The sequence below is a fragment of the Lepidochelys kempii genome, chromosome 13 (genome assembly GCF_965140285.1).
Source record: "Lepidochelys kempii isolate rLepKem1 chromosome 13, rLepKem1.hap1, whole genome shotgun sequence".
NCBI lineage: Eukaryota > Metazoa > Chordata > Testudines > Cheloniidae > Lepidochelys > Lepidochelys kempii.
The window spans coordinates 33064762-33078068 of record NC_136392.1 but is presented as its reverse complement, the minus strand read 5'-3'; the positions used below and the strand labels follow the sequence as shown (position 1 = coordinate 33078068).

Here is a 13307-nt window from a genome sequence, read left to right as displayed (position 1 = left end):
CACCTTCCAGCTGTCTTTCTGCAGGCAGCGGGAGATAGACCATTTCCTCTGTGAAATGCCGGCCATGGTGAGTTTGGCCTGTGCTGGGAAGGACCAGGCATAAATAATCATGTCCGTGAGCTGTGTATTCACGCTGGACTGCCCACTTTCCTTAGTAGTCCTCTCTTACGCTCGCATCCTTGGCACTGCCTTGAACATCCCCTCCACTGCAGGAAGACATAAAGCCTTTTTCACCTGCTCTTCCCACTTGGTTGTCCTCAGCCTGTTCTTTGGGACAGCAATTTCGATGTACCTGAGACCCAGGTCTAGCTTCTCCTTCCTGGGGAAGCTCAAAACAAGCTCTGTCTTCTACAGCACTGTCACCCCAGTGCTCAATCCCCTCATATACAGCCTGAGGAACAAGGAGGCGATATGCACCCTGAGGAAAATGGTGGGTAAGGATGTAGGGGTACAGGCCTTGCCTGAACAATGAAAGAAAACAGACGTAAGGAAACAGGTTAACAATGGACAAAGCAGGAATTCACAAGTGGCCTTGTAAATAATATGTACCTCATAGATAAAGAAATAGTAAGAAGAAGAGTAAATGTGTGATCTGCTTGCAGCTGCAGCTTTGCTTACTAGCACATTTCCTAGTGCATAGATAGTTCATGATCCATCCAGGGATCGGTCCACACAATTAGTAAGCCAATCATGAAGTCTGTGATGTAACGTAGAATGTAATGCACATGTGTTAGTCTGTTTTAGAATATGTATATAATCTGATATACAATTATGTCCTTTGGAGTTGTGGTGCACCTAACCCACCCCTATACCTGAACCTGATCACCTCAGGTGTAGCTTTATGAAATGCCACTAAAGACACCTCAATGCTGTGTCCAGATTTGAACCAAGTTTTTTGGATTCTAGAGAACTGGATAAACTGTTCCCCTCCAGAACTGGATAAGATGTTCTGGATAAACTAAGGGAATGGACAAGGAGTTAGAGGGAATCCCAACAGTAGGGAGGTAGAGGTCTCTGTTATTCCAGATCCTGACAGTGAGTGACAGATCATGGGGCCATCCCGTTTGGAATCCAGACTCCTGCTCTGCTGCATCAGAACAATGGTCCATCCATCCTTGCATCCCTTCTGCACAGGGGACCAGAACAATTGTCCCTCTAGTCCTGTAATCTTTCTATTTTCTGGACCAGATCAATAGTCCATCCATTCCTTTATCCCTTCTACAGTCTGGACCAGAACAATTGTCCATCTAGTCCTGTATCCCATTTACATACTTGATCAGATTAATGGTTGATCCACTCCTTTATGTTTTCTGTTAATAGAAAAAAAAACATTGATTCATCCTGTCCCTATGCACTGCATCTGATCAATGGTCCATCTGTTCCTATATTCATACTACATACCTGCTTAAAAACCAGTTGTCCATCTAGTCTTGGTTTCTTCCTATGTAACAGATCAGAACGGCCCCAGTCTCTCTGAATCCTTTCTAAATGTGGGGTTAGACAGCTGGTCCCTCTAGTCCTGTATCCCTTCTAGATACTAAATTAGACCAAAGTTCCCTTCTGTTCAGAGATTTTTCTCCAGGCATTCAACATTTACAAGGGTTGTTACACATACAAACAAATCAAAACACATCATTTGAGCCATGCTGGAGGCATGTGTTGGATTAGTTCTTTTCACTGCCAGTTGGGAAGGGAAAAAGGGACAGTAGCAGATGATTCAGAGGAACTGAAAGGCTGGAAAGTCTGCTCAATTGCTGCTATTAGATGACTGTTTGTGGACTCAGTTACAATATCTCCAGAAAATGTACCAATTCACTGTTTTCAGGAGCTGTCAAGGTTCCTTCCCACTCTGAACTCTAGGGTACAGGTGTGGGAACCTGCATGAAAGACCCCCTAAGCTTATTCTTACCAGCTTAGGTTAAAAACTTCCCCAAGGTACGAACTGTGCCTTGTCCTTGAACCGTATGCTGCCACCACCAAGCGTCTTACACAAAGACCAGGGAAAGAGCCCACTTGGAGACGTTTTCCCCCAAAATATCCCACCAAGTCCTACACTCCCTTTCCTGGGGAAGGCTTGATAATAAGATCCTCACCAATTGGTACAGGTGAACACAGACCCAAACCATTGGATCTTAAGAACAATGAAAAATCAATCAGGTTCTTAAAAGAAGAATTTTAATTAAAGAAAAAGTAAAAGAATCACCTGTGTAAAATCAGGATGGTAAATACCTTACAGGGTAATCAGATTCAAAACATAGAGAATCCCTCTAGGCAAAACCTTAAGTTACAAAAAGACACAAAAACAGGAATATACATTCCCTCCAGCACAGCTTATTTTACCAGCCATTAAACAAAAGAAAATATAATACATTTTCTAGCTAGATTACTTACTAACTTTACAGGAGTTGGAAGGCTTGCATCCTTGATCTGTTCCCTGCAAAAGCATCACACAGACAGACCAAACCCTTTGTTCCCCGCCCCCCCCTCCAGATCTGAAAGAATCTTGACCCCTCATTGGCCATTTTGGGTCAGGTGCCAGCAGGATTACCTTAGCTTTTTAACCCTTTACAGGTGAAAGGATTTTGCCTCTGGCCAGGAGGGATTTTATACAGAATGTATACAGAAAGGTGGTTACCCTTCCCTTCATATTTATGACAGGAGCCCTTTGTTACTGGAGATAAACTGGTATTGCAGGATATATAGATCTGATATGGGGCGCACGGTGGAAGTTAAAAACAGTGAGCTACTAGAGAGGGCACTAGACTGGAACGTAAATGTAAAACTGCAAGATTGTTCACTCAGCTTTTTTCAAAGAAAATGTAGATTCAGCAACTCTGAATCATTTTTCAAATTTGTGTTGTTGTCACCAAATTGTTTCAGGGGGAAAAACACACAAAACAAATGCCAAATTTTTTACTTTCTTGTTTGTTTTATTTTACTTTGATGTCTATTATATTAATTTTATATCATATTTATGTACTCTATTTAATATTATACACAGACAATATTTAAGAGTGTTAAATATTATAACATTATAATCAAAACCAAATTATTTTCCGTATCTAAACTAAACAACTTGGCAAAACTTTTCTATGCTTCTGAATCAATTTGGGTGTCACGATCACTTCCCATGCATGATTAATGAACCAACCATCCTGCCATGGACAGTGCTCTGGGACCCTCTCATGCCTGCTATTGGACCTTTAATGTGTCTGTAGCATCAGGGATTGTTTTTTTCCCCATTTCAACATGTCTCTTATTCTCTCTGAGATATACATTAATTTTATAGAGCCGTCATTTCTTTAACACCTTTTACATTCAAATCAAAGTTCATCACTGGTTTCTCATTTACATGTATATCTATATTCTTGTCAAAATCTAAACATAGAGATATAAGCCATGTCTCTGCTGCTGCCCATCTTACCACAGCTAATTAAGCTCACACTAGCTCGATGAGAGCTAGCGTAAGCACGTGTACACGAGCAGGGGAAACACACCCCTACCTCTTCATGTAGACATATCCAAAAGGGACCCAATAGACCCAAAGCCAAAAGGGATCACTGTGGTCATCTAGCCTGGCCTCCAACTTCCCTGAATTAATTTCTCTTTGAACTAGAGCAGAGCTTTTAGAAAAACGTCCTGTCTTGATTTAAAAATTGTCAGTGATGGAGAATCTACCTTAACCCTTGGTAACGTGTTCCAATGGCTAATTACCCTCACTGTTAAAAACGCACACCTCAGTTCCAGTCTGAATTTGTCTAGCTTCAACTTCCAGTCATTGGATCTTGTCTGAACTTTGTAGGCTATATTGAAGGTATTTATAGGCTGTCATCAATTCATCCCTTACAGCTCTCTTGGATATGCTAAATAGATTGAGCTATTTGAGTCCATTTCCATAAGGCAGGTATTCTAGGTTTTTGTCACCCCCCAATCTCCTCCCTTCAGCACAGCATCCCTAGCGCCATTGTGGGACATTGAGGTCCTCACTGATAGTGTGCAGAGAGAGTCCCATTCTGAGTCACCCCCCCCCCACACACACACACACAGTCACTCAGCACATTGTCTCCTAGAGGCAGGGTGGGACATGACGGTCAGCATTGACTCAAAGGGGAGAGTGCCCTCAAAGGAGTCAACCACACTCTGTACTCTCTCCAGTCCTTGGGTTGTTCTTTGAGTGTTCCCCATTCAAGAACTCACATAGACCATCCTTGCTTGGTGAGATATCTGATGGTAACACTATGAAGAAAGAAAAGGAGTACTTGTGGCACCTTAGAGACTAACAAATTTATTAGAGCATGAGCTTACGTGAGCTACAGCTCACTTCATCATGAAAGCTTATGCTCTAATAAATTTGTTAGTCTCTAAGGTGCCACAAGTACTCCTTTTCTTTTTAGGAATACAGACTACACGGCTGCTACTCTGTAACCTGTCACTGTGAAGAAAGAGATGCTTTGTGAGAATCCATTGCTGTTCTTTTATTGCTTCGTTTTGCCGGTTCTCCGGGATACGCCCCTGGGAAGGTTGGAATTAGAATACAAATGGAATAAATATCTCCCAACTTATTCCCAAATACTTGTGCTGATCTTCCTGGTCACACTGTGAGCTTTGCCAGAAGTCATTTCTCTTCTCTGTGCCTGACCCCTTCCTGCCCCCCACCCCTGTATAAAATAGAAGTAATAATACTTATGCATCTCCCAGGAATAACAATATTTATAGTGATCCCATGAGAGAGATCACTGAGCAGGGTCAGCCTGGGTAAGTACTTGGATGGGAGACCATCCAGGTGCAGCTAAAGGATTGTGAAGTTCAATTAGTGTCTGTTAAATTCTTTGAGATCCTAAGACAAAAGCTGCTTTAGGAAGCAAAAAGTATTATAATTCTTTTGGGATCTTAACTTTTCTCATTCTGAAAAGTAGGGTTTCTCATGCTCAAACTGTTCCCTTGAGGTGTATAGTGGAATCACATAAAGCTCTAGGATGTCCTAATAACTTTATTCTACAAAAGGGTTTAGGGGCAAAACCACACACTATATTCCAGTGTAAACTGGACACCCAAATCCCTTTAAGCAGCTTTGACAATCTCCCCCAAGGTCTCCATCTTGCTCAGTTATCCTGGTTCTCTCTGCCTTACTTGCAAGATGGTCAGAAGGGAAACATCCATGAATCGCAAAGGGGAAGGTATCGGACTGGTCACCCATGTAAGAATTCAGCTCCCAACCTGTGCAGTGTTTGCCTCCATCCCACATCTGCAAAATATGGAAAATAATGCCTCCCTTGTATATTTAGGCTGAGATTTGTAAACTCATTTTAATGGGAATTGACATTCAAGTCTCTCTCTGTTTTTAAAATCTCAGACTCTGTCTTGCAAAGGACCTATCACAATGGGTTCCCTTGATCTCAACTAAGACCAATAGGATGTAATAATTTGCTAGACAGTGAAATGATTACTTTGTGTTTTCCCAGAGACATTGAATTAGGCGACCCTACAGTATTCTGTGTGGGTAATGCAATGAGAAACCAGCCAGCTCGACAACTGACTGAACTTGGGGACAAAGAGGGGGATCTAACTTACTAGGTAGGAAAGGTAACAACTGGTAAGTGTAGACCCAGGTCATATTTTGTGTTGCTTTTTAACCATTTGTTTCCACCACTCCCTTCTTTAATCCTTATCCTTTCTTACAATAAACCTCCTTTTGGTTTATTGTAAGCACTCACAAGTGCTGTTTGCAAGAGCACAGGTTTAAGGTAAAATTGGTAAACTGGGATACGTGGCATATTTGGGGGTAGATGATCAGGAATTTCTGTAAGTAGCCAGTGTCAGAGGAATGCTTCAATGGGGATGAGAGACTGGCGTGCACCTGTTGGTAACCTGCAAGTTGAAGTTAGAGCTGATGTAGCCCAGAAGAGAGTGCTTGAGTGGTAGAAAGGCTGGTAGTATCAGATATATCACATGAAAGACTCCCTCTAACCCCCTGTCTTCAGTAATGAGGTGACCAACCATCCTGAGTACCCATAAAACTGTCACAACTCCAGGGAAGACAAGGGAGCGATGTTGCCATTAAACCAGAGTTAACAAGGAGAGGATTGGGCTGTGTTCCTCTATTCACATCTTGAGAAGAAATATATTTGAGGTTATGACCCTCCTCAGGGCTCTATTGATATCTCTGCTTCTCAGGCTGTAGATAATGGGGTTTAATGTGGGTGTCACAACAGAGTAGAGCAGGGCCAGGAATTTATCACTCTCCGGGGCATAGCTGGACCTGGGGCGCAGGTACATGGCGCTGGCAGAGCCGTAGAACAGAGTGATGACTATGAGGTGAGAGGAGCAGGTGGAGAAGGCTTTGTGTCTGCCCTGGGCCGATGTGATCTTCAGGATGGTGGAGATGATGTGCATATAGGACCCCAGGATCAACAAAGAAGGGATTAGCGCGATTAACATCCCAGCTACAAAGACGGCAATTTCGTTCCTGGCGGTGTCTCCGCAGGCCAGGGTCAAGAGGGGAGGAATGTCACAGAAGAAATGGTTGATCCGGTTGTCCCCACAGAAGGGCAGGGTGAGGACGAATGAGGTCTGACCCAAAGAGAGCAGCAAACCGCTGACCCAGGCGCCAGCCAACAGCTGGACACACAGGCTCTTGTTCATGAGGACCACGTACCGCAGAGGGTTACAGATGGCCAAGACGCGGTCGTACGCCATGGCAGCAAGGAGGAAGCATTCGGTGGTCCCTAGAGAAAGAAGGAAGTACAATTGGGCAGCACAGCCTGTGAAAGAGATCGTTCTGTCCTGAGAAAGCAAGTTCTCCAGCATCTTGGGGACAGTGACCGTGGTGTAGCAGATGTCAACCAAGGACAGGTTGGAGATGAAATAGTACATGGGGGTGTGAAGAGCTGGGTCAAGCCAAACTGTGGCACTGATGAGGATATTCCCCAACAACGACACCATGTACATGATGAAAGTCACCATAAAGAGCAAGTTCTGAAGCTCTGGATGAACGGAAAACCCCACCATCACAAACTCTGTAGTTTGGTTTTTAGCTTCCATGTGCCTGGAGAGAGAAACAAAACTGGGAAAAAATAATGAACACAAACTCTCTTATCCAGTACCACACTGAGTGATTGATGATTATCCTGATGATGATGTTGTTAGTTTATAGTGTGCATACAACATTCTAGGAACATTTCACTAACATTAAAAAAATTGTTCCAGTTCACGGGTTTTGTAAAGGGAAACCATGACTCATCAATCTATTAGAAATCTTGAGGGTGTCAAAAATATGTGGATAAGGGTGAGCCAATGGATATAGCATACCTGGAATTTCAGAAAGCTTTTGACAATTTCCCACACCAAAGGCTTTTAAGCAAAGTAAGCAGTCATGGGATAAGAGGGAAGGTCCTCTCCTGGATCAGTAACTGGTTAAAAGACAGGAAATAAAAGGGTAGGAATAAATGGTAGGAATAAATCTCTCCTTATATGGAAGCTGTTGCATACCCCTTATCATTTTTGTTGCCCTTCTCTGTACCGTTTGCAATTCTAATATATCTTTTTTTTTCCAGAGGGAGTGACCAGAACTGTGTAGGGGGCTTATTCCTTCACCCACTTACTTCCCTGGTCCTTCTCTCATGAACAGAGAGCAACAATACCCAAAGTCCAAAGGTGCAAACAATTCAATGTTTTTTGGGGTGAACTTCCAGCAAGCATGATTCCAGTTTCCTTCCTTAGTGTCTCCCTTCCCAGCTCCTACACCACAGAGCCTTACACCTGTGTCCCTGTTCCTATTCCTGCCCTTAGCCAAACATGATTCCAATTTCCTTATCCCCATTCCCTGTTCCCATTTCCCCCTTTAGCAAAACATGATTCCAATTTCCCCACCCCCATTCCCTGTTCCCATTGCCCCCCCAGCCACCCACCCACTCTGACTGACTGCAGACTATATAGTAAAACTTGAGTTCTGCTTAGCTATACCTTAACCAATCATTTTCCTGAAATTTAACTAACCAATCCTAACATATTGTAACATGATTATGTAACCAATTATATCCCACCACCTTAATTAGTTTACACCCAGCAAAATTAATTATACAGCAGACAGAAACAATCACAGAACCAGACAGAGATTATACAGACAAACAATAGCAAAGTGGGAACTATAATGACAAAACAATACAGAAGTGAGGATTTCACATCCCAGCTATTGATAAGTGAGTTCTTGCCAGACAGGATGCTATCAAACTAAGTTTCCTTTTACATCTTCTCGGCACTTCCCTTTCTCTGGAGGCGATAGGCATTATCAGGACAGGATTGTATTCCTAACAGCCCAATAGCACCTTCTTTCAATGTGACTAGTTTGGAATGTGAGGCTGTGACTGGTCGCTTCCCAGCTTATGGCTGCCTCTGCTGCTTAGCCAAAGGCCTTAGCCTAAGCACAGGGCCTCAGACTGTCACAGTAAGAGAAGGACCTTAGACCGGCAGACAGTGATTTTGATTCTTTCTTTTATACCTCTAGAACTAGCTAAGTGATAAGAATACACCTAAATTCTTAGAGTACAGGCATTTACCGACAGGCCTGAATATCTATATCCTAACAAACTGCACACAGTATTCAAGGTCTGGATGTACCATGGATTTACGTAGTGGCATTATGATATTTTCTATCCCTTTCCTAATGGTTCCTAACATTCTGTTAGCTTTTTAAACTACCGCTGCACACAGAGTGGATGTTTTCAGAGAACTAGTCACAAGGACACTAAGATCTTTCTTGAGTGGTAACAGCTAATTTAGGTCCCATCATTTTGTATGTATAGTAGGGATTATGTTTTCCAATGTACTTTGCACTTATCAGCATTGAATTTCATCTGCCATTTTGCTGCCCAGTCACCAAGTTTTGTGAGATCCCTTTGCAACTCTTCCCAGTCACCTTTGCTCTTAACTATCTTGAGCAATTTTTTATTGTCTGCAAACTTTGCTGCCTCACTGTTTTCCCCTTTTTCCAGATCACTGATGAATATGTTGAACAAAGTTACTTCTTCCTGAATCATCCTTCCAGATGTAGAGGCAATTGTCATGGACCCTTAAAGAATTCCTAAAATATTTGTAATGACCAGAACCCTGAAGCACTGTTTTGGTACCAGACCTGATTACAATGTACATTTCATTCTGTTAAAAACAATTTGCTTTTCTGTAGCTGTTTCCTTTAACCATCTCAAAGCATTTTATAAACATTAGGCCACCTCACAAAACCTTTCTGGGGTAGGAGAGTCTCTTCTCAAATCCATGCAAAAAGGATCTGGTAAAATCATCTTGCCTCCCTTTCTGTCTAACCATGTCACCCACCTCCCCACCCCTGCAGCTCCGTTTTCTATATGGTAGAATGCTGCTTTTAGCCACCTTAATTTAAATGAAAAAAGCATAGAAACAGTTTCCTTACCTTGTCAAATCTTTTTTTAAACTTTCCTTTTATTTTAGTAGTTTACATTTAACACAGTACTGTACTGGATTTGCTGGGGGGGTTGTTTTTTTTGGTTTTTTTTTGTCTGAGGTGTGTGGGTGACTAGTGAGTTTGTAACTCTGGTGTTCATAACTCTGGGTTCTATTGTACTATATCAGGTTCAAGCCTCTGTCTGTGTCAGCTTCCAGCATGCTGGCTCTGTGTCTCTCTGTCCGCTTCCAGCGGAACTTACCATTTCTCTCCTCCTGATCAGCCGGGGACACCTTTATAACCCTACAGCATCTTTTAATCTCAGCCCTGTCTTTGGGTAGCTAAAAACATCCTAATCTGGATGGTGCTAGCCAGGTAGGTTCATCCCGCAACTGATGTCCCAGCCCATTGTTTGAAGCAGGTACCTGAGAGGGTGATTTATCTGTGTCATTGTTTTACCCTTCCTGGGTTCCTTAACAGCCCCCTTCACAGTCTTTGTTTGATGTAACGCTGTGTATTCCGTCAGGCAGACATATAGAACTGAACAGGGAAAAACCAAATCATACACAATATTTGTAAGAGTAATACAGACATTTCCCCAGTTTGTCACATGTAGATGATATATAATTGCATCATAAAATTTCTGTCTGTCTAGCCCTCCAGTCTAAATCAACCATAAGCAAGATAGGATTGTATAAAGGACTGATTCTTACCTTGGCCTCAGTGTAGGAAGCAAATAACACCTTGTTACATGGCTAAAAGAAAGGAAGTCTCACCTCTACCATAATGTCCCATAGAGTAGATTAATTCAAGCACAGAAATTTTCTGTGTTACTTTAGCAATCACATAAAAGAAACGTGCATCCTCCAGAATTGTTCTGGATACACATCTACGTCTATATTGCTATCTCCCTCTAGTCATGGAGAAAGACTGAGATCTCTCTCTTGAGAAAGAAAGAAGCTTTTTATAGTTTTGTGCTGCACCATCCATAGCCTCCCAGCTTTGTCCTGAAAATTCTTGCCATGAAGCTATAGGTCCAAAATACCTGGCTAAGGAAACGATCTGCAGAGCCTTGAAATGGACATCACTGATCCTGTTTGCCTATAACTGTGTTTACTGTGTAGTTGTAGCTCTGTCAGTCCCAGGATATTAGAGAGACAGCGTGGGGGAGGGAATATCTTTCATTAGACCAGTCTCTACTGTTGAGAGAGAGACAAGCTTTTGAGTCACACAGAAGAAGAGCTCTGTATGACTCGAAAGCTTGTCTCTCTCACCAACAGATGGTGGTCCAATAATAGATATTACCTCACTCACCTGATCTCGCTCTGTGTTTTGTTTTTATCCAAGACTTCCCTCACCTGCTTTTCCTTTCCTACTGTGGGCAGATATCTGCAGCTCTCTGACACACACAGCTCTTGTGTGTAGCAAGGACATTCTGGTTTCTTTATAACCAGTGGGGTTATCATCCTTTAAAAAGTATGTCTCCAGTTTTTCATTGGAGAATCAGACAATTAACGCTGCTTGTTAATGCACACTAGTCCATAGCACAGATAAAGAGTGGGGTCTAGCCACTGCATCCTCTGTCCTACTGGACAGCATGCAGAGCACTAGCATTGAAGATGGCACCAAACATATGTTGCCAAATCTGAAGCCAAAGAATTTTTCACCTAATGCTATTGATCAAGCAAGTCAGACACGTCCCCCACCCCCACCTCCACCCCACTCCCTCTTAAGCAGTGAGCATGAGGCAAGGTCAGCGGCAAGAGTCCTGAGACACAAACCAGGAAAAATATCTTCTATGGCAAATCCTCAGCGAAAATACTGAGGACCTTCCTTAACTTCTGGGAGGTCCTTTTTCAAAAGACACCCTGTCAAGGTTCCTTTCCCACTCTGAACTCTAGGGTACAGATATGGGGACCTGCATGAAAACCTCCTAAGCTTACTTTTACCAGCTTAGGTTAAAACTTTCCCAAGGAACAAACTATTTTACCTTTTGCCCTTGGACTTTCGCTGCCACCACCAAACGTCTAACCGGTATTATTAGGAAAGAGTCCGTTTGGAAACGTCTTTCCCCCCAAATCCTCCCAAACATTACACCCCCCTTTCCTGGGGAAGGCTTGATAAAAATCCTCACCAATTTGCATAGGTGACCACAGACCCAAACCCTTGGATCTTAAGAACAATGAAAAAGCATTCAGTTTCTTAAAAGAAGAATTTTAATCGAAGAAATAGTAAAAAGAATCACCTCTGTAAAATCAGGATGGTAAATACCTTACAGGGTAATCAGATTCAAAACATAGAGAATCCCTCTAGGCAAAACCTTAAGTTACAAAAAGACACAAAAACAGGAATATCCATTCCATTCAGCACAACTTATTTTTCTCAGCCATTTAAAGAAATCATAATCTAACGCATACCTAGCTAGATTACTTACTAAATTCTAAGACTCCATTCCTGTTCTGCCTCTGGCAAAAGCATCACACAGACAGACTCTTTGTTTCTCCCTCCCCGCAGCTTTTGAAAGTATCTTGTCTCCTCATTGGTCATTTTGGTCAGGTGCCAGAGAGGTTATCCTAGCTTCTTAACCCTTTACAGGTGAAAGGGTTTTTCCTCTGGCCAGGAGGGATTTTAAAGGTGTTTACCCTTCCCTTTATATTTATGACACACCCATGCTGAGCCACATCCTAACAAATATTCTGGATTTGCAAGTCCATCTGGATCGATGCCTTCGGGTTTTATATTTCATTCATCCTTTACCCAGGCAAAGCTTCCATTTCAGTTGGTCCTTATGAGGTCCTTCTTTATTCTGTACTGAAGCAAACCACCTATTGACATCCATGGAGCAAAAATGCCCATTGAAGACATTAGACAAAAACTCCTATTGAAATCAAGGGATCAAAATACCCATTGAAGCCACTGCCCAACTCTCCTATTTAAATGAATGGCTCAAAATGCCCACTGAACTCAATGGACTAAAATCTCCCTTGAGGTCAATGGATCCAAACACCCATTTAATACATTGGGAGATGACTGAGAAAAAGCTAAGAAGGGACTTCAGAATTCAGCCCATTGGATGGCAAGTTCTTGGCACACCTCAGGATTTAGCCCTTTGTCTGGGGCCTGGTCTATGCTACAGAGTTAGGTGTATGAAAGGCAGCTTATGTTGACCTAACCATGGATGGTTGCAGAGTAGCAGCCATGTTAGTCTGTATTCGCAAGAAGAAAATGAGTACTTGTGGCACCTTAGAGACTAACCAATTTATTTGAGCATAAGCTTTCGTGAGCTACAGCTCACTTCATCGGATACATACTGAGCTGTAGCTCACGAAAGCTTATGCTCAAATAAATTGGTTAGTCTCTAAGGTGCCACAAGTACTCATTTTCTTCTAACCATGGATGTGTCTAAACTTAAATTTCACTGCCTCCAATGTAACTGCCCTTCTATGTCAACTGAGTAACTCCACCTCCATGAGAGGCATAGAGTCAATGTCAATATAAGAAAAGGAGTACTTGTGGCACCTTAGAGACTAACCAATTTATTTGAGCATGAGCTTTCGTGAGCTACAGCTCACTTCATCAGATGTTTACCGTGGAAACTGCAGCAGACTTTATATACACACAGAAATCATGAAACAATACCTCCTCCCACCCCACTGTCCTGCAGCAGGACAGTGGGGTGGGAGGAGGTATTGTTTCATGATTTCTGTGTGTATATAAAGTCTGCTGCAGTTTCCACGGTAAACATCTGATGAAGTGAGCTGTAGCTCACGAAAGCTCATGCTCAAATAAATTGGTTAGTCTCTAAGGTGCCACAAGTACTCCTTTTCTTTTTGCGAATACAGACTAACACGGCTGTTCCTCTGAAAAATGTCAATATAGTTAGGTTGATGTG

At 42.4% G+C, this 13307-nt stretch overlaps 1 protein-coding gene across 1 annotated transcript; it reads right to left on the bottom strand.

Moving 5' to 3' along the window:
• Positions 1–4346: 4346 nt before the first annotated feature.
• Positions 4347–10528, bottom strand: LOC140897004 (olfactory receptor 5V1). Its single transcript, XM_073309251.2, has 3 exons — positions 10129–10528; positions 7309–7409; positions 4347–7063 (listed from the first exon to the last, which is right to left on the bottom strand). Exon 3 carries the CDS (start codon positions 7039–7041, stop codon positions 6103–6105), a length of 939 nt encoding a protein of 312 aa, XP_073165352.1. The 5' UTR covers positions 7042–7063; positions 7309–7409; positions 10129–10528; the 3' UTR covers positions 4347–6102.
• Between the last annotated feature and the right edge of the window lie 2779 nt (positions 10529–13307).